General features: G+C 35.3%; 2 protein-coding genes across 2 annotated transcripts in view; both read left to right on the forward strand.

Annotated features, from left to right (window-relative positions):
* LOC107752286 (serine/threonine-protein kinase D2-like) overlaps positions 1-12,096 on the forward strand; it is a 36,087-nt gene extending 23,991 nt beyond the window's left edge. The window contains exons 5-17 of the mRNA XM_016568224.1: positions 667-850; positions 2,041-2,109; positions 2,273-2,435; positions 3,622-3,733; positions 4,889-4,966; positions 6,268-6,580; positions 6,923-6,975; positions 7,086-7,158; positions 8,519-8,625; positions 8,826-8,987; positions 11,172-11,270; positions 11,424-11,691; positions 11,981-12,096. Coding sequence (XP_016423710.1) covers positions 667-850; positions 2,041-2,109; positions 2,273-2,435; positions 3,622-3,733; positions 4,889-4,966; positions 6,268-6,580; positions 6,923-6,975; positions 7,086-7,158; positions 8,519-8,625; positions 8,826-8,987; positions 11,172-11,270; positions 11,424-11,691; positions 11,981-12,096 — 1,797 coding nt within the window. The remainder of the gene's footprint in view (positions 1-666; positions 851-2,040; positions 2,110-2,272; positions 2,436-3,621; positions 3,734-4,888; positions 4,967-6,267; positions 6,581-6,922; positions 6,976-7,085; positions 7,159-8,518; positions 8,626-8,825; positions 8,988-11,171; positions 11,271-11,423; positions 11,692-11,980) is intronic.
* Positions 12,097-17,687: 5,591 nt separating this feature from the next.
* LOC107752290 (G-protein coupled receptor 4-like) overlaps positions 17,688-19,874 on the forward strand; it is a 14,767-nt gene continuing 12,580 nt past the window's right edge. Inside the window, exon 1 of the mRNA XM_016568227.1 lies at positions 17,688-18,128. The gene's annotated coding sequence lies outside the window, so the exon portion shown is untranslated. The remainder of the gene's footprint in view (positions 18,129-19,874) is intronic.

Genomic DNA, 19,874 nt, shown 5'->3' on the forward strand with positions numbered 1-19,874 from the left:
ATGAAATATGCGCTAATTTGCATACATTTCTAGTACAAAAATCTAAACACTGGATGATGTCAGTTTCAAAATTCTTGTTTAATTTTTTTGACATATTAGAGTCAAAAGTGTTTACAGAGGGAATTTTGGGTATCTCATTTTTGTCACTCCATAATTCAGAAAATGCCTAGAACGGACAAAAAAACCCCTATATTTTCATAATTTTTAGGGGATTAAAATGTTAATCATGATTAAAATAATCAAGCAAATTATATATGAACAAATCTCTCTGTAAAAAGCTTCAGGATATCGACCGGAATAAAAATGCAAAGTTTGGTGTGTGTAAGTACTACTGAAGTGGAGATTTATGGCTCAGCGTAGGAGAAAAAACTCATTTTGAGAAAACGGCCTTTAAAAATATGTATTGTAATTGAAATCTATTGACACAGATAGATAAAAGTGCTATAAAAGAAACACTTAACAGTGTCTTTTGGATGTTTTCTTTCCACTAGTCTGAAAAAAAAAAGACTATGAAAAAACAAAAAGCCCAAAATCTCAAACTTGACAGGTGCATGGAAAAACAGTGTTTTTGCCTGCAGTGTCTCCCCGTAACTTTAACATAATGGAATCTTAATGTTTAATTGAATAATATCATATCATGTAAATATCATGTTGTTCTGTCTCCAGCCCCGCACCCCCAGTGAGGCCAGGCGCTTTTACACCGGGCGGCCCGTCCACCTGGACAAGATCCTCATGACTAAAGTGAAGGTCCCGCACACATTCGCCGTTCACTCGTACACGCGTCCCACCGTGTGTCAGTACTGCAAGAGACTGCTGAGAGGACTCTTCCGCCAGGGACTCCAGTGCAAAGGTCTGACAATCCTGCTCAATAATCCATCCTGACTTACAAATTAATACTACAGTACAACAGCTAGGTAATTGTATTCATTCATGTTGTATTAGTGAATTCCACACTAATATGACTGCATAATGACTCATATGCAATGACAAGGTGATCGGAGGATTGAGTTTGTGGTAATGATTGACTGACTGGACATTCTTCAGTCAAATACATAAATGCATGGACATAAAATATTGATTTGAGTTTAAATTAAATATTGAGTTGAGTTGAAATTATGTAGTTATCTTGCTTGTAGATTATCTTAAAATAACAGTAAAAGTACACTTACTATGTACACTCTCTTTTAAAAAAAGGGTCAGTAAGTTTTTTTTTGTTTTTTTTTTGTAAGTTTTTAAACAAATTAATACTTTTATTAATCAAAGGATGCATTAAGCCTATCAAAGGTGACAGTAAAGACATTCGTGCAAACATTTATCTTTCAAATAAATGCTGTTCTTTTGAATTTTCTATTCATGAATTCATCCTTAAGAACGTATCATGCCCCCCACCCAAAAAATAATCAAATCAGATAAAATAGAAAAACAATATATATACTGTATATAACAAATGAAAAAAAAAAAAATAATAAAAATTTCCAGATATTTTTCAACATTAATAATATTGAGAAACGTAAATTATCAGCAAATCGGCTGAAAATTCAGCTTGGCCATCACAGGAATAAATTACATTTTAAAACATATTCAAATAGAAAACAGATTTTCACTTGTAATTGTATTTCAATTTATAATTTTACTGTTTTTACTTGATTTTTGATCAAATAAATGCAGCTTTGATAAACATAAGATACTTTTAAGAGCATAAACGACCTAAAAGACTTTCAGAATCATTAAAAAAAAAATCTTACTGACCACAAGCTTTTGAATGGTAATGTAGTTCGTAATATAGAAAATAATTCTAGCAACAAGACAAACATTAATAATAATACAATAGTAATTTAAAATGATTAATTATTCAAATTAAGTGACCTTTTTCTATAGTCAAGTAGTGGACTTATTTATACGTATTCTACATGCGTATTAATTTAATTTAAATGATTTATAATAATTTAAAACCTATATTAATTTGTAAGATTTAAATTTGATCTAATTTTTTAATATTTGATTTTATGACACTTGTTTTTTTCCCCCTTCTTTTTTAAGACTGCAAGTTCAACTGCCACAAGCGATGTGCATACAAGGTCCCAAATGACTGCTTAGGGGAGACTCTCGGTAATGAGTGTGAGAGAAACATTGTTGACATGATGGACATTGTTAACACATTTGGAATATTTGCTCTGTTTCTTCTGCTTCTGCAAACATGTAATTATTGTTTGTCACTTCACGGTGCTTGTGTGTGCATTTTTGACTTCTTTCCCATCTGTCTGCCTCTCAGACATATTAAGTCCAAGCACAGACATGGAGGTGCCGATGGACTACAGTAATGAGTATTCTGACACTGATAAGTCATCTCTGATGGACGACTCAGATGAGGCCTGCAGTATCCCCGGGTCTTTCTCCCCAGACAGCAACCAGCATGGAGCCAGCGGAGACCAGAGGTAGTAAGACAGGTTTCAGACACACAGACAAAATTAAGGCCTAGTCACCGTAACCACAAAATTGGAAAGAATAATAATAGAGTTTTATGCAACTCAGGCTCATTGGAAATACGTGACTGTCTACTTTTTTTGCGAAAATGTACCTATATATAAATTTCACTAGAGTTTCCAACTGAAATGAACACTAGTGGCAATACAATAGCAACAACTTTTGTTCATTTTCACAATTTTGTAATCTAATAAATTGTATTGTTTGCATAACATAACCAGCTCCATATGTATGGCTTTTCTTGACATAGTAAACTTACTCGATAGCTCACCCGGTAGAGTGTAGAACTTGCGATATGGAGCACTCTGGTACGAATCTGGTGAAAAAAGAGACACGACAATCCACAAAAGAGGTCAAAGCCTTGCACAAGGAAACTAAAATGGCATGGTTGCTTCAGCAAATGTGTTTTTATCTCACATTTGCTTTTGTTAATACTATCAGTTATGTAAAAAAAAACGCTATTAACGCGATTCAGTGCCACTCACCGGACATGTCATTTCTGAAATGCCGTGATATGTACAATAAGCAATGTAATAACTAAGAAATTTAAACACACTATTTAGCGTCACTCACAGCACATTTTACCCGAAACTGCTATGAAACATGCTACAAGAAGCATACTATCATTTTGCAATGATTTTGTACCCACAGGCATGTTATTTTTATGACACTTATAAACCCGCATCTGCAATGGAGAAAAAGAGATATCACTGATAAGCACCTATTGTGGACATGTCATCTGAAAAGTGCAGTGAAATATGTATATTTGGACTAACTATCTCAGATTTTGAGTCATGAGTCATGTATTTCCAATGAGCCTGGGATGGTTTTATGGCTTATACAAATCATAGCAAAATTACAAAAAGTGTACAAGCCCTTCACATCAAGTGTGAAAATTCAATTTACAACTATGCATTCTCATATTGCAGGTCAGTTTCCCTTTGCAAAAAAAACGAACTGACCAATAAGATATTAGCTTTTCACAAACTATTCACAATTCATGTTGTTTTGGTGCATCTTTCTTTGTACGAATAGCTTTTATTCAGCATACAGTTGCCTGCATACCTCTATGTCTGCCACACACCTGGATTCTCTTATAAGATCTCATAATTTATGGCATGTGTGATGTTTCCCCAGTGCTAATATTCCTCTGATGAGAGTAGTGCAGTCGATCAGGCAGACCACACGTCGCTCTAGCACAGCCATCAAGGAAGGCTGGATGGTGCACTACAGCAACAAGGACACACTGGTACTTCCTCTGACTGCTGGCTGACCTGAAAGGGATAATTTACCCAAAAATGAATATTCTGACCTCATTCGCTAACTCTCATGTCGTTTCAAACCTGTATGACTTTTTTCTTTGGAACTGAAGAGGGGATCTTTTGAAGAGCATCTTACATTTACCAATAAATCTTCCAAATGGCTTTAGAATACTTAGATTACTTCAGAAGACTACAAAATGGAATGCAGAAGTCAATTATTAATGTATTAATTCAAAAATAAGAATAAATATGTTCAAATTCACAAATAAACATATTTAATACGGCAATATTTATTTTATTTCCATTTAGTTTCATTGATAAAATATTTAAAAATGCAATATATACATACGTATGTTTGTGTGTGTGTGTGTGTGTGTGTGTGTGTGTGTTTTAAAATCCAGTATATATATATCCGATATATATATATATATATGGACCACTTTAATGTATTTATTTATTCATTTACTAGTTTAGGTGTTTTGAGTCTTAAAACACCCAGTTTCATTATATGGAAAATAGTGACAAGGATTTTCTTCAAATAAATTGTGTTCTACAGAGTTTGAACGATATAAAAATGAGTAAATTAAGTCATTTTAGTTTTAATTTTTTTTGCGTGAACTATTCTTTTAACACAGCCAGAGTTTTCTGTCTAGTCTTTACACTATCCTTACCTCACTTCCAAACACCCTATCGATATTTCTTTATATGTTCTGCATCAATCTGCACACTTGCGCTATAATATCAGCAAATCTTCAGCTTTTAAATCACAGGCTATTCTGAGCGTCTTCTGCAGGAGTGGGTATTGATTTGTAGGAATGAATAGCAGTAAATGCCACTCATAGTGTTTGGAGAGTATTTTCACAAAGAACGGGGAAAAAATGGCTGAGGCATTTTCTCAACATTGATATATTGACCTGTTCTCGGCCTCCTGTAAAACTTCTGAATTTCTGTGTAGCATTTTTATACTCCTCTTTAGCCTTTTCTTTCTAACCTTCCTCCTGGTTTTTCTCTTGCGTCCTCCTCTTCTCTTCAGCTCTGTTTATCCTTCGCTTTCTTCCTCCTGTCTGCTGGGGTGAATCTGACCCCAGCACCAACTCCTTGTTGAGCAATGACCTCTGACCTCTCACCCCACCCTCCAACAGAGGAAGAAACACTACTGGCGCCTGGACTGCAAATGCATCATCCTGTTTCAAAACGACACCACCAACAAATACTACAAGGTAGAATCTCACTTTCTTTTGTGTTTTAATGACTGTTTATTATGAAAGCATGCTTCCGACAATGTATGAAAAAAATACAATAAAATCAAGTCAAAATGGTAATTGCAACCTTTTATCTGACAATTTGGATTTTTATTCTCACAATTCTGACTTTTTCTTGCAATTCTGAGAATGAATTCAGAATTGTGAGATAAATAAAAGTTGTAAAAAGCAATTTGTTTTTACATTTTTTTTATTCCACGTTGGAAACAGAAAAACTATTGTGAGGATGTAAACTTGGAATTGCAAGAACAAAAGGTAGAATTCTCAGTTTATATCTCATAATTCTGAGTTCAGAGTCTTGCAATTCTGACTTTTTTCTTGCAATTTTGAGAAACAAAATTACTAAATTACACAATTACTTTTTTAATTCCATGGTGTGAAAGAAATTCGGAAACTTGGAATTTAAAGAACAAAAGTTAGAATTTTTAGAGTTAGAGTTTGTCTTGCAGTTCTGAGTTTACATCTTGCAATTCCGACTTTCTTTTCTCAGAATTGCAAAAGTCAAAATTATGAGATATAAACTTAGAACAATTCTGAATTTTTCTCAGAATTGAAAAAAAAAAAGTCAAAATCGTGAGATATAAACGGAACAATCGTGACTTTTTCTCAGAACTGCAAGAAAGAAGTCAGATTTGTGAGATTTACACTCCGAATTCTAACTTTTCTTCTCGCAGTTCAGAGTTTATATCTCGCAATTCAGTTTTTTCATTTCTGCCACAGAATAAAAAAAATAAAAAGGTAATTGAGACCTTTTTCTTTACAATTCTGAATTTATATCTCACAATTCTGACTTTTTCATAATTGCGAAAAAAATAGTCAGAATGTAAAATAAAAAGTCACAATCACTTTTTTTTTTGTTTTTATGTATGTATGTATGTATGTACAGCATTTATTAATTATTTTTTCCATCCATCCCATGGTGGAAACAAGCTTCCCACCGTTTATAGACATTGTGAGCTAAATTGCACATGGAAAAGGAGTTAATGTGTGTGTGGAAATGCCACATTACATTATGCATTATGCGTTCACAGTGACAGATGAAGCATGAATATTCTGGGTTCATGAAATAATGCATTATGAATGGTTTTCACAAGCTGGGGTGACTTCACATGTAGAATGTGAACCTGGTTTGATGTATCATTTCAGTTAATTATCTCAACTCACATTGGCATTAACCCAGACCCTGCTTTTAAATTAACCTTGGCGCATATTGTCTGCATGATTGAGGGTCTAATTTGCCCCTTTGCCTCCCTCCACAGGAGATCCCGCTCTCAGAAATCCTTGAGGTCCGCCTGGCAGGTGATTTCTCTCTCGTCCCTCCTGGCAAGAGCCCCCACTGCTTTGAGATCATGACGGGTACCATGATCTACTTTGTTGGTGAAGACCCCAACACCACCCCGTCCCCATCATCCAGTGTGTCTGGTCTGCCCATCTCCACCAGCCCCAGCAGTGTTGCGCCCAATAGTGGGGTGGGACGAGAGTTTGCCAAAGGATGGGAGACTGCTATACGTCAAGCCCTCATGCCAGTCATCTTCCAAGACAACCCTCCAGCCGAAGGTCATACTCCTCACCGTAAGTGAGATTAATTCTAAGAAGAAAGGAGTGATTCTGCATACATAATCACAATAGGGGTCACCGTTATGAAACCTAAACAAATCATTTGGTTATGTGAAGAATTTAGTTAGACATGATGCTATGATATGATAATATAATATGATGCTCATTTGATGTTCATTTTCTTAATTTGGACTATTTAAAAATACATGAATGGATGGATGGATGGATGGATGGATGGATAGATAGATATTTTTATTATTTAATTTTAACATCCTTATTTGTCATTGACCTTTATACAGTACGAGTATAACACTATAAAGTGAGACTAATATGGTTATTAATTTGATTAATTTTCAGGGCAGGCATCAGTCAGCATCTCAGTGTCTAACAGTCAGATTCAGGAGAACGTGGTGAGTAAACATGACCTTTAAAGATGCGATACATCACATAGTCTGATGATGACAAAGATGATTATGATAATGAGTAAGATAATAATAAACGATGATGATGTACCCAACAGGACATTGGAATGGTGTACCAAATCTTTGCTGATGAGGTTCTGGGCTCTGGACAATTTGGTGTGGTATATGGAGGTATGTCTATGACTGAAAACCAGATTTTTTAAATTTCTAAACATTTGCTAGGGCATTGCTATACGGCTGGTGTGCTTGGTGGTTGCCAGGCTATTCTGGATGGTTGTTAGGTGTTTTCTTACTGGACCATGTAAACAGTGCACATGCACCCTTAAGATGTTATGATATTCTAGACTGAAGTCCAATTTGGGACAAGTTACGCTCTTAAAAATAAAGGTTCTTATTGGCATTGATGGTTCCATGAAGAACCTTTAACATCCATAGAATCTTTAAGGAAAATTTTATTTTTTATAAGGATGCCCGATATTATCGGAATGATATCGGAATCGTCCGATAATGGCTTAAAATGAGAATATAAGGATCGGCCCGTTATGATAAATTATGCCAATATGCCTTGCCTATAAGATAAATAACTCGCATGTGATCAGGGTGTGCTAGCGATAAGATCAAGTCAGCAGTGTGGTCATTCAGGGAACTTTTGCCTAAATGTTAATTAGATTTAATGCCGTTTATTTACTTAGGGGGCGCTGTTGGCCTATTTGTAATAAAATGAAAGTAAAACACATAAATAACATTAAGATTGTGTTAAATAAATAAAGCAGTAATTGATGTCATAAAATCACGAGTATGCTTTGATTTAAAGGTCAGAAGCTATAGCTTACATGAATAAAAATCACAAATATTGCACTTGTAAATTAAAGTTTTATATATACATATTTATTCATTAATGTGTAATGTTTTTTTTTTTCCCAAACAGATTATGAAACTTAAATTCAAGGAGCTTTAAAAAAATAGACAACATATTTTTTTTTTTTTACAACTCTTTTACTTTTTGCTTTTTAAATCTTCAAATAATTTTAATGTTTCCACATCTGAGAAAGAAACAAAAAATGCAGTGATTGATTTAAAGTTGACTTATAGTTATTTTCAGCTTGCAGTGTTCTCTCATTGTAAAATAACTTAATTATTGTAAAAAAAAAAAACTCACTAAAATGAACAATTTTGATTATAATCTCTGCACAGGAGAGAGTTGATGTTGTTTCCAAATAAAAGGAAATATATCGGTATTGGCATCAGCAATCGGCCAAAATGAGTTGAAAAATATCAGCATATCAGATATCGGCAAAATCCTGTTCTTTGGGGAACCCAAAATAGTTATTCTATGGCATCACTGCAAAAATCCACTTTTTGAATCGTATTATTTTTTTTTTCAAAAGTTTAAACACCAAAAATGGAATTCTTATTCATAACCCTTGTCATAAGTATATGCAATAGCAAGCACCACTAATGATAAGCAAAAATGGACCTTTGCAAAAGATCTCGCATATACAACACATAATCATGTCCTCAACCCACACAGGAAAACACAGGAAAACTGGCCGGGATGTAGCCGTGAAGGTGATCGACAAGCTTCGGTTCCCCACCAAGCAGGAGAGCCAGCTGAGGAATGAAGTAGCCATATTGCAGGTGACCAGCAGGGGGCGATAGAGAATCAATGATTCATCACATTGTATTGACTGAATGATAATGAACACATATAACACAATTAAACCTGCTGTGTGCCTGCTGATTGTGAGGACACCTAACATAAGGTCATGAATGCAAATAAGCAACAACGTGACTCACTCAACCGCATCTCTTTATCTTGTCCTTTCATCCTCTCTCAGAGCCTGCGACACTTGGGTATAGTGAATCTCGAATGCATGTTTGAGACACCGGAGAAGGTGTTTGTGGTGATGGAGAAACTCCATGGTGACATGCTCGAGATGATCCTGTCGAGTGAGAAAGGACGACTTCCTGAGAGACTCACCAAGTTCCTCATCACGCAGGTCAGCGCTGCGTTTAGACCTTAAAACTTGCTTCTCAGAGGTTAAGGACTGTTCACACCAAGGACATACGGTTATCACAGTCATTCTAAAGGCCTGTTCACACCAATAGAGATAGCTATAGTCGCAATTAACTACAACTATAATGATAACTATATAAGTGTCCTGTTTATTATAAGCGCATGCAGCATTTTTTCGTCTGCTGCTTTAAAGGTGTCATGAACTGCCTTTTTTATTATTTTGTACTGTTCTCTGAGGTCCACTTATGTTATCAAGATTTTTACATCAAAAAACATAATTTATAATTAATAAGCTATTTTCTGTCCTGTTTTGAACCCCCTCATCAGAACGCTTTGTTTGAATAGGTGTGGCGGATTGCAGACTTGGAAGTAAACGCCCACTGCTATGATTGGCTAATTGTTGTGTATGTTTGACAGCCTACAGCCTTCACAGATGGACGCTGCTGTGATTTAGGTCAAAAACGCATACATACTCAGTACATATCAAACGATCTGTAAGAAGAGACAAAGCAATAGTGGCCACGTAATAAAAACAGTTACTCACACTTGCGTGTTGCGACATTACTGTCGGTTCCAATATAGTCGGCACAGCATGGTCTTTTAGTTTCAATCTTTCTGAAAATCCCGCATCAAATTGTGCCTTGTTTGTAAACGAATCTGCGGTAAAATGAAGTGAACAAAGGACCAAGTTCTTACTGATGCGGTCTGGATCTTCATTAAAAATAAAGTTCATCCACTCTTTTCTAATTTTAAGATCAGAAGGAAGGCGATGCAAAGACTGTTTTTTTTTCCACAACTTCGTACTGTACAGCGTCTTGTTGTATTCGGAGCCATCTTTATTGTTTGATTTCAGCATAGACCTGCATTTTCCTCTCTCGTTATTTACTCTACATGTGCGAATCGGTGGGCGGGGCTAAACAGGCAGCGACGTAGAAGCAGGCGTTGATCTTCTACTCTGGAAGGTGGTGTTTAGCCATGCTATTACATCGTAGAGTGGCACATTCCACAACCTGTCGTTTTGGCAGATTGGCTTCAATATAAGCTGTTTAGACTAATGAGAAAGTTTTGAGTTCTGAAACTTACAGGATGTTTTTTTTTAAATAGCACAATAACCTCATATATTATTGATTTGCCCGCTCATATATTATACATTATTGATATTGATTTTTCAGTTCATGACCCCTTTAAATGCTCTTTCATGTCTGACTGACTGTTGATGTTTTTATTATTCACCACCTGAAAAAAAAATCATTCTGAAAGTGATTCCAAGCATATTGGAATAAAAAAAATTTAAGTGCTTCACGATGCCATAGAAGAACCTTTTTTTGTCTAAATGGTTCCATAAAGAATCTTTAACATCTGCAGAACCTTTCTGTTTCATAAAAGGTTCTTTGTGGCGAAAGAAGGTTCTTCAGATTATAAAAAGGTAAGAAAGTGATGGTTCTTTAAAAAAAAAAAACCTTTGACTGAATGGTTCTTTGGATGGAACCAAAAATGGTTCTTCTATATGGCATCGCTGTGAAGAACCTTTTAAAGCACCTTTAGTTTTAAGAGTGTGTGTCATTATTGTTATAGTTGTGGTGTGGACTTCACTGTTCTCATAGAATTCAAATCTGTTAATATGAACTAATGATGAGTTAAGGCATGTGCCAATCAAGAACTAACCTTAAATACGGCTTGAGTCATATGAATTCATGTGTGGATACCGACCGCCTTAACTACATGTTAATACGTGCCTTTTAGATAATATATTAATTAACACTTTGGGGTAAAATTTCACATGTGAACTCATGTTGTAATATTAGTTCTTGATTAGTACATGCCTTAAATCATCAATAGTTCATATTAATGTAATATTTAATTTAAGTATTAGTATATGAATATTCATGTACTGTTATTGTAAAGTGTTGCAGATAACTATAACGATAACTATGGTAGCATTGTGTTCTGTTTGTTATTAGCACACTGCAGTTTTGTCATTTGTTTTATTTTTTTTTTAAAGAATGCACTGTAGTTTTGTCCTCAAGCTCTTTAAAAGCCAGGTAGATTCTGATTGGCTGTCAAAGTTTTTATTGTATAGTTATCGCTATAGTAATCATTCTTGGTGTGAACGGGCCTTTAAAGACATTATTTTAAACCAGTATCTTCTCTTTCACGCCCTCTCTAGATTTTGGCTGCTCTGAGGAACCTTCACTTCAAAAACATAGTGCACTGTGACCTCAAGCCTGAGAATGTGCTGTTAGCATCAGCGGATCCTTTCCCACAGGTCAGAAATTCAAAAAAACACAATTTTAACACATCCTGATAAAGAGGCATGGGAAACAAAGTACAGCTCTTTTTTCTGTTGCATAATGCAAGGTTATACTTCTTTTCGTTGACTCTTAACACTTCTTCCCACACACACACGGGATGTTCACAGGTGAAACTTTGTGACTTTGGTTTTGCTCGCATCATCGGAGAGAAGTCTTTCCGCCGTTCGGTCGTTGGCACGCCGGCTTATTTGGCCCCCGAGGTCCTGCTGAACCAGGGTTACAATCGCTCTCTGGACATGTGGTCTGTAGGTGTGATTATGTATGTCAGTCTGAGTGGAACTTTCCCCTTCAACGAGGACGAAGACATCAATGATCAGATCCACAATGCCGCCTTCATGTACCCACCCAACCCATGGAAACAGATCTCTCCTGAAGGTAACACAGTAAAATTACACCGAATTTAATACAAGTTCCTGATGTACAATAAAATGTCAGATCAAATTGAGAATATGAGTATATGAAAAGTTAAAAGAGCTGAATAGAGAACACTTTGCGTGGCTCTTCCTGGAAATGTACTTCATAATAACAAAAAGAATTCGATGCATTAAAAGCAGGCTGATCGTTGAGTCGCTCCAACCGCCTTTGATTTTCTGTCCGCTGCTGTAAATCATTTAGCTTCAATCAATGCAGATTTTGTTTGTGTGATCTCTCCGTTTCTCCATAGCTATCGACCTCATCAATAACCTGCTCCAAGTGAAGATGAGAAAACGCTACAGTGTGGACAAGAGTCTCAGCCATACCTATCTACAGGTAATGCCAATATCAGGCTCATGCTATTAATGGCTCTTTCCATGATTAGGGTGCCACATATGATATATATATATATATATATATCTCTCAATTTCAATCTCTATTCAATGTCTGTACGCACGAGACTCGAACCCGCAACCTTTGGGTTACGAGTCCGACTCTCTAACCATTAGGCCACGATTTATGGTGTATGTATACATTCATACACCATAATATTGAGAAAATCGCCTTTAAAGTTGTCCAAATGAAGTTCTTAGCGATGCATATTACTAATCAAAAATTAAGTTTTGATATATTTACTGTAGTAAATTTACAAAATATCTTCATGGAACATGATACTTTGATAGCTTATTTTATGATTTTTGGCATAAAAGAAAAATCTATAATTTTGACCCATACAATTTTTTTTGGCTATTGCTAAAAATATATCCCAGTGACTTAAGACTGGTTTTGTGGTCCAGGTTCACACACATATACAGTATATATACACACACACACACACACACATATATATATATATATATATATAGTAGTCAACATTTGAAGTGGATCAAAAAAGTTTTTCAAAAGTGGATTCAAATTTGTCCTAAGACAAGAATGCATTTTGGTTTTAGGACAACTTTGATGAAAGGTTTTGATCCACTTCAAATGTTGACTAGTGTGTGTATATGTGTGTGTGTGTGTGTATATATATATGTATATATATGAAATATATTGCGTATGTGTGTGATTGTGAGTGTGCATTATACTATATTAATTGAAACTACTATTACTATTAAAAAGATAATTTTTTAATTAAATGAGACGGAAGCAAGAAGGATAATCTAGACAAGGATAAGGCTATTATATTCACATGAAAAAAAATTGGAAATAGGGCTGTAATTACATTAAAAGGTCCACATGAAAGAAGGAAAAAGGACAAATGTGATAAACAACCCCTGAGATGACAAAAATCCAAGTATGGATTTGCAGTAAAGAGAGTTTTATGCTTGACAAGGAAGTTACATTAAGGGCAAATAAGTAATGAATCACAATGAACCGCAAACAAAATGAATCATCATTAGCTGTGGCGTCCTTCTGTCTTTATCATCTCCTTATTTGCTCCGCTCACCTGGTGCCCCCGCCACCTGCGTCCGACGACGACGAGCTGGAGGGTGCAGAGGACGCGGACATGCAGGGGCTGACAGAGCGTGTTAGCATCCTTTGAAGAAGAAACCGAGGCGGAGGCAAGAGGAATGAAGAGTGCCTGCCCGAACTTTTTTAGCGATTTTTAATGCACCAAGAGCGTAGGATGGAGGTAGTCCTCTGTAAGAAAGCATAGCTTCAGGTGTCTTTGGCAGGCCGTCTGAACTCTGACCTCCTTCAGCCAGGACTGCTGCAGATTTGTTTCTGGAATGCAGATATTAAGGTTGGGAAAGAACTACTTTGGATTCCAACATGTAGACACAAAGTCAAACTGTTCATTGTAGGCATGTGCGAAACAAATTTTTTCGAAATGGGCTGGTTTTGGGCTCGTCTCCCCCAACTAGACATCTTTCTTAAGGTACGGTCACATTTACAAGTATTCTGCGTATTTTCGCAGGCGAAACCCAGTCAGTTCAATGGAAATACATGCTTTCGTTAATTTCATGTCAGGACGAAAGATTTCCTCATGTAGATTAAGCAAATGGTTCAAGTTGGTCACACGCATTCGCCACATTTACCAACAAAAAGCTACTTGGTTTGAAAGTGAATTCTGTGTGAATGGAGCTTCATAAATTGCTTAACTATTGACAATAGACAATGGACTTTTTCCCTACGCAATTTTGCTAATGTGACCGTACCTTTAGGGGACAAAATAGAAGAGAATCTTCCAAAAGATCTCGAGACATGGTTTTAAAATGTTGAATATTTGCAGCATCTTAAAAACTTGCAGAACATTCAAAAAACAGTGCAAGATGTGACACAATGGCCAGAGACGTTCTTCTGAATGTGTCTTTCCTGACAGTGGTGCTTTGAAGGTGATGAATAAACTATGTTTTAAGAGTTTTAATGGTCAAAACTGTCTAAAGGTATGGTCACATTTTCCGGTGCCCCTTGAAATTCTGTGGCCAAAATCCAGTCATTTCAATATGCAATCAGGAGTTTCGTGTGAAGTCGTTCCTCGAGCAGATTGCATTCATGTTCATGTGAATTTGCCGCATTAATCAACAGAAAGTTGAAAATGTCTTCTGTGTGAACGGTGCTTCATGCATGGACAAGATACCTTTTTTGCCCACAAAATTTCACCCAAATTTTGACAATGTGACCTAAACTGCTAAAGCGCAGCATGCTTTTAACATGCAAATTAAAGAAAAATCGTTAACAAGTTATAGTCAATCTCGCTAATTGACTAATCGACCATCATGACCCATTCCTAGTTTGTTGTTCACAACAGACTGATGTCAAGCTGATATTCTCCAGGTCAACAGAAATGTATGAGTCATGATACAAATGCAAAGGAAAAAAAAACGTATCTATTAAGCTGGACTTTTTTTCTTTTTTGTGCTCTGTGGTGACGCCACCTTTAGTTTCAGATCCACTTTTTACGTATTACTGAGAACATTTTCACAAAATAACCTGGAAGAAGTCCAAGAGTCTGGTGTTTTCCAGTATCGTCATCAGTTTGCCCTCCATGGGGAAGATGACATGGATGTTATCTTATGAGGACTGATAAGCAGGCTGCCCCTCGGCCTTATCAGCATACAAAATAAGTGCACAAAGACTACCTAGACTGTTCTCAGATCAGCCGCTGTTAGCAACCGGCTGATCTTTGCTTGTACTGGATGTGTATTCTTATTCCTAACTGACCCTAGACCTGAGCATTAGGCTGCATGTCACTGAGAATTAGGTTTGCTTGAAACTTATTGCTATGAAGGACTATTTTGTAACCTTAGAAATTCTGATGTAGTTTGTGGAAGGTAATGTCGGAGCATTGCCAGCAGGTATAATAAACACGGTGATGCATAAATCTGTTGAAATTAATCTTCTTGAGTCATGAGGTTTGAGTAAAGTTGATTTTTTTTATCCTCTTTTCCTGATTGATTCTCAAAAGAATCTAGCAGAGAGAATGACAAAATGAAAAACATAAAAATACACGGAGAACTTGTTCCAGGTACAATACGGCTTAAGCTTTACTGACAGCATCTGTGGGCACAGAAAATAATTTCAGCTTGTTCCCCAGTTTGTAAAAATAAGCAAAAGTGTTGAGTTTGAGTAATGCGCTTACTGTACAGTTGAAGTCTATGGAGAAAAGGCATTGTAGAGGGTTTAATATATTCATTCTTATACCAGTATAATAATTTATCTGTATTTGAGCTATAAATCATCCTTTTAATGGTGAAACTACGACAGACGTTGGGAAAGATGGCGTGATAAGTAACATATTAGAGGATGATGATGTGTTATTAAATGTCTTATTAAGGGAAATCAAAGGAAACATTTGCTCATTTAGTTTTTATAGCACAATTGAAATGGAATAATTGAAAACCATCAAAAGGCACTATATGTCCCACTTTAGCTTAAAAACCAGAGGGAAAACTTGCCACCGCTCTCATCTGATTTGATCAGAATATGGATAATGGTTTTTTTTTTGTTTATGTGTCATTAATGGTACATTTATAAATAGCAGATTACCATTCAAAGGGAATAATTATATCAGTTATATAGAGGCTTATATTTTTTCATTTTAAATTATAATAAGACTAAATTATATATTGGAATTTTAAATATTAACTTATGTCAACAATGCAAGATACAGTGTTTTATTTCAAAATTATATAACAAATCTATTTCAAATAAATTCTGTTCTACTGAACCTTCTATTCCTCGAAGTACCTCTGTTGTCATAAAAATATTCAGCAAATCAGCCATATCAGCATATTAGACTGATTTCTGAAGGATCATGTGACACTGAAGGCTGGAGTAATGATGCTGAGAATTCAGCTTTGCCATCAAAGGAATGAAAGATATTTTAAACTTTATTAAAATAGAAAATAAATTATAATAATACCTCACAATAATAATATTTTTGTCACACTTTATTTTAAGGTCCAGTTCTTGCTATTAATTCAATTCAATTCAATTCAAGTTTATTTCTATAGCGTTTTTCACGATACAAATCGTTGCAAAGCAACTTTACAGCAAATTAAGTTTCGACAATATTTAGTGGCAGCTTATCAGTGGTGACTGTCAGTTAATGTACATATGGCAGAAGCTATTAACAAATCTTTAACTACGACGTTTGCCTCAATAAACTCAATATTATTAGTTGTTTAGTTTAGGTATTGGGTAGGATTAGGGATATAGAATATGGTCATGCAAAATATGTGCTTTATCAGTACTAATAAACAGCCATTATGTTAATAATATTCATGCTAATAACTAGTTAGTAATAACTAACTAAAAACTAGTTAATAGTGAGAATTTTGTCCCTGTTCTAAAGTGTTAGTTTAGGGACAAACTCTTATTAACTTGCTTATTTGCATGCATAGTACTAGCATATAGGCTATTTATTATCAATGGCTTATCCTGCATGACCATATTTTAGATCTAGTTCTATTGCAAATAAATTACTGTGAACACATTTTTTGTTTGTGTTTTTATAAACTGAGGGACACAACTATGTGATAATTGCCAAAATGCCTCAGAAACCGCTGATAAGAGTTCCACATTAATTGAACCAATAACTGCTTTAAGTTTAAACTCAAACAAATATTTCCTGACTGAAACTGTGAATGGAACATTACGTTGTTTCAGATCTAAAAACTCGTTGTTTCTATGAAGTTAAAAACATTAGGAAATGGAAAGTATCATATTTGCCCGGACAGCTTTAGGGAAAGCCCACATGTATGAGTCCAGAAACTGCTCTGTACTCTAGAAATCAGTCAGTTAGTAAGATCAAAGGAAATGCAAACCAGCAGAAACGGGAAGAATATGAAACAAATAATTGTTTTATATTAAAAATATAAAACAGTAATGAACCCCAAGCAGCAGGCAACCACAAAACAATGTGTACAGCATAAACATGAATTATTTAACAATACGTTTTAGATACAAGTCTCATTCCTTACCTGTTTTATTATAGTCAATACTTTATGAAATTCACTGAAAGGTCAAAACACCTTTTGATGAACTTGAGTTGTACCTTTTTATCAGACATAGGTGAACTGCTCCACATTTCCTCATGGAACGTAACCATTAAATAATCAGTTAAGAGAATATTAAGTTTATATAGGGTTAACCAAATTTCTCAGAAGTCTCAGCCTTTACCAGAACATTTCAGACAGAGAAACAGTAGGTGGTTTGGCATTTGAGGAAAAAAAAAATGTTGATAAGGCTTTGATTCAGTTATGATTTATCTATTCAATCAGGTTTTACTAACAGTGGTGTCTTAAAGCGGAAAAACATGACTGAGTGCTCATAATGCAAATTATAGTTTTATTCCATTACAGCCATTATGGCAAGCACAGAGAACATGTTAACAAGTCTGCAGTGTCTATGCTAAACAGGAAGTTGTGGCATTGTGTCAGACTGCCTCTGAGGCAGACTGAACCATCACTGGAAGTTTGTCATCTTCTGTCGTTCACCGCATGTCTGGAAAAAGCTTTTACTCATTGCGGTTCCCTCTAACGCTATCACATGCAGCTCTAAGGAAAAAAAAAACAAAAACAACCTAGCCCTAGCCTAACATCTTCATGTAGACATACATGTGCGAGAGCATGTGGATATCTCTCCTCCCCTTTCTCTCTCTCAATTCATCTCCTCTCCATCCACTCTACGCGAAGTGCATCGGCTGAACCTACTCTCACAGGGTCACTTTTGATCTTCTCCAGCCAGGAAGCATTATTAAAGTGCATGACACCCTCTTCACGTCTGAGGAACTCAGCTGTGCCACTTTTCTCAGAGGTCACACGGGCCTGGAGCTGGACTTGAGGCGGTTCTGGGACTGAGGTTGTAAAGTTACACTGCTGGGATTGGGTGGACACCCTTCTCTGGTTGGAGCTGGTGGAGAACAATTCATAATTCGTTGTGTTGATTCGCAGGTGAGGTTCTTTCATTTTTTTGGGCTGGTTTTGTTACAAGAATTACAAGAATAATGCTGAACCAGTGTGTATGTGTAAATAAGATAAAATCAGAGGGTGGACATGCTTGTTTGTTTCCTGTGCTATAGATAGTAACACTACTAATACGGTTGTCAGACATTTGATCCTAATATTTTAAAATGTTTACAACACTGGGATGCGTATATAGAGCATCCGGCTGCCACGTCTAGTATAATAGGGAGTTTTGAAAGTACATGTTTGTAACATTTTAATCAGACTAAACATATGTTTTGAAGTTAGTAAATTGCATTGCGAGAAATCAAGCAAAATTAATACATTTTGGGAGATGATTATACCTTAGAAAAAGTAGCGGCTGACAATTAATTTGATTTAATATTGTGATATTGTTAAACTATGAGGTGCGTCTTAGAATTTATTTAATTCATAAACTGACAGTCATATAGCATGCAGAAAAATATGGGACTTTCACTTGTCTTCGAAGAGTTATTTTTTCTTGAAATGATGAGGTAGTTATGATGGTTTTAATAATTAGTCATTAATGGAGTAAAAGGGGACAAAATATGATGGTAACCGAGATGATGCACATCCTGGAAATTTCCAAAAAGTGCATCTCAACATCTCAAGGTGTGTTAACCATCATCTGTTACCGTCATATTGTCCCCTCTAAAGCAATGAACTAATCCATTAATAAGTTCAAATTGTTATAAAAATGTTAAAATTGTCATAACATGTCATAAAAACATTGTCATAACAGGCACGTGACAGTCGCCTGATTTATTTAGCAAGTTATTTAATTTGACCGTCTGTTTATTTGTTAGCATCATATATGCAGAATAAATAAGCAAGAAAATGCAGAAAAATGAAAAAAAAACAAAAAAAAAACGAAATTGTTGTTGAATGTTTTAAAAAATTGATTTATTAATTTGTATTAGTAGTGTTCTCAAATGATTAATCGCATCCAAAATAAGTTTTTGCTTACATAATACATGTGTGTGTATATTTATTATATATATATAAATAGACACACGTGCATGTATATATTTAAGAAAAATGTTGTGTTTATATATTAAATATATTTATATATAATATAAACTATATGAATATAACTATATACATGTAAATATTTTCAAAAAATATACTGTATGTGTGTATTTATATATAAACAATAAATATACACAGTGCACACACATATATTATGTAAACAAAAACTTTTGGTAACACTTTCTATTAAGTCCATATTATAATACATTATAAGGGTATTCTTAAGGCATTATAATGAATGCATAATGCATTATATATAAAAAAAACGTTATAATATGTTATATCATCTTATTATAATACATTAAAAATGTTCTTATGAATATTCATATTTACTTATTTGTGGTTATAGCTTTTAAGAGTATGATGATTTATAACGTCTCGGTTACGTACGTTTTAGACAGCTGTTGATAAGTAACTCTGCAACATGTCAACTAGCAGTCATTGGAGTATTAGTAGTATGTCTGGTAAATATATGCTATCACTTTATTTTGATGGTTCCCCAACAGACAAACTCACTAGAAGTAACGTTGCAAGTACGTCAACATTCTACCTACCTTAACCTTAAAGGTGGGGTAAGCGATTTTTCAAAAACGCTTTAGAAAACTGATTCGGGCCAGTAGCAAAACAAACTTGTAGCCAATCAGCAGTAAGGGGCGTGGCTACCCATGGTGTGGAGGAGAGAGG

The sequence above is a fragment of the Sinocyclocheilus rhinocerous genome, unplaced genomic scaffold (assembly GCF_001515625.1).
Source record: "Sinocyclocheilus rhinocerous isolate Xijiao unplaced genomic scaffold, SAMN03320098_v1.1 scaffold1012, whole genome shotgun sequence".
NCBI classification, from domain to species: Eukaryota; Metazoa; Chordata; class Actinopteri; order Cypriniformes; family Cyprinidae; genus Sinocyclocheilus; species Sinocyclocheilus rhinocerous.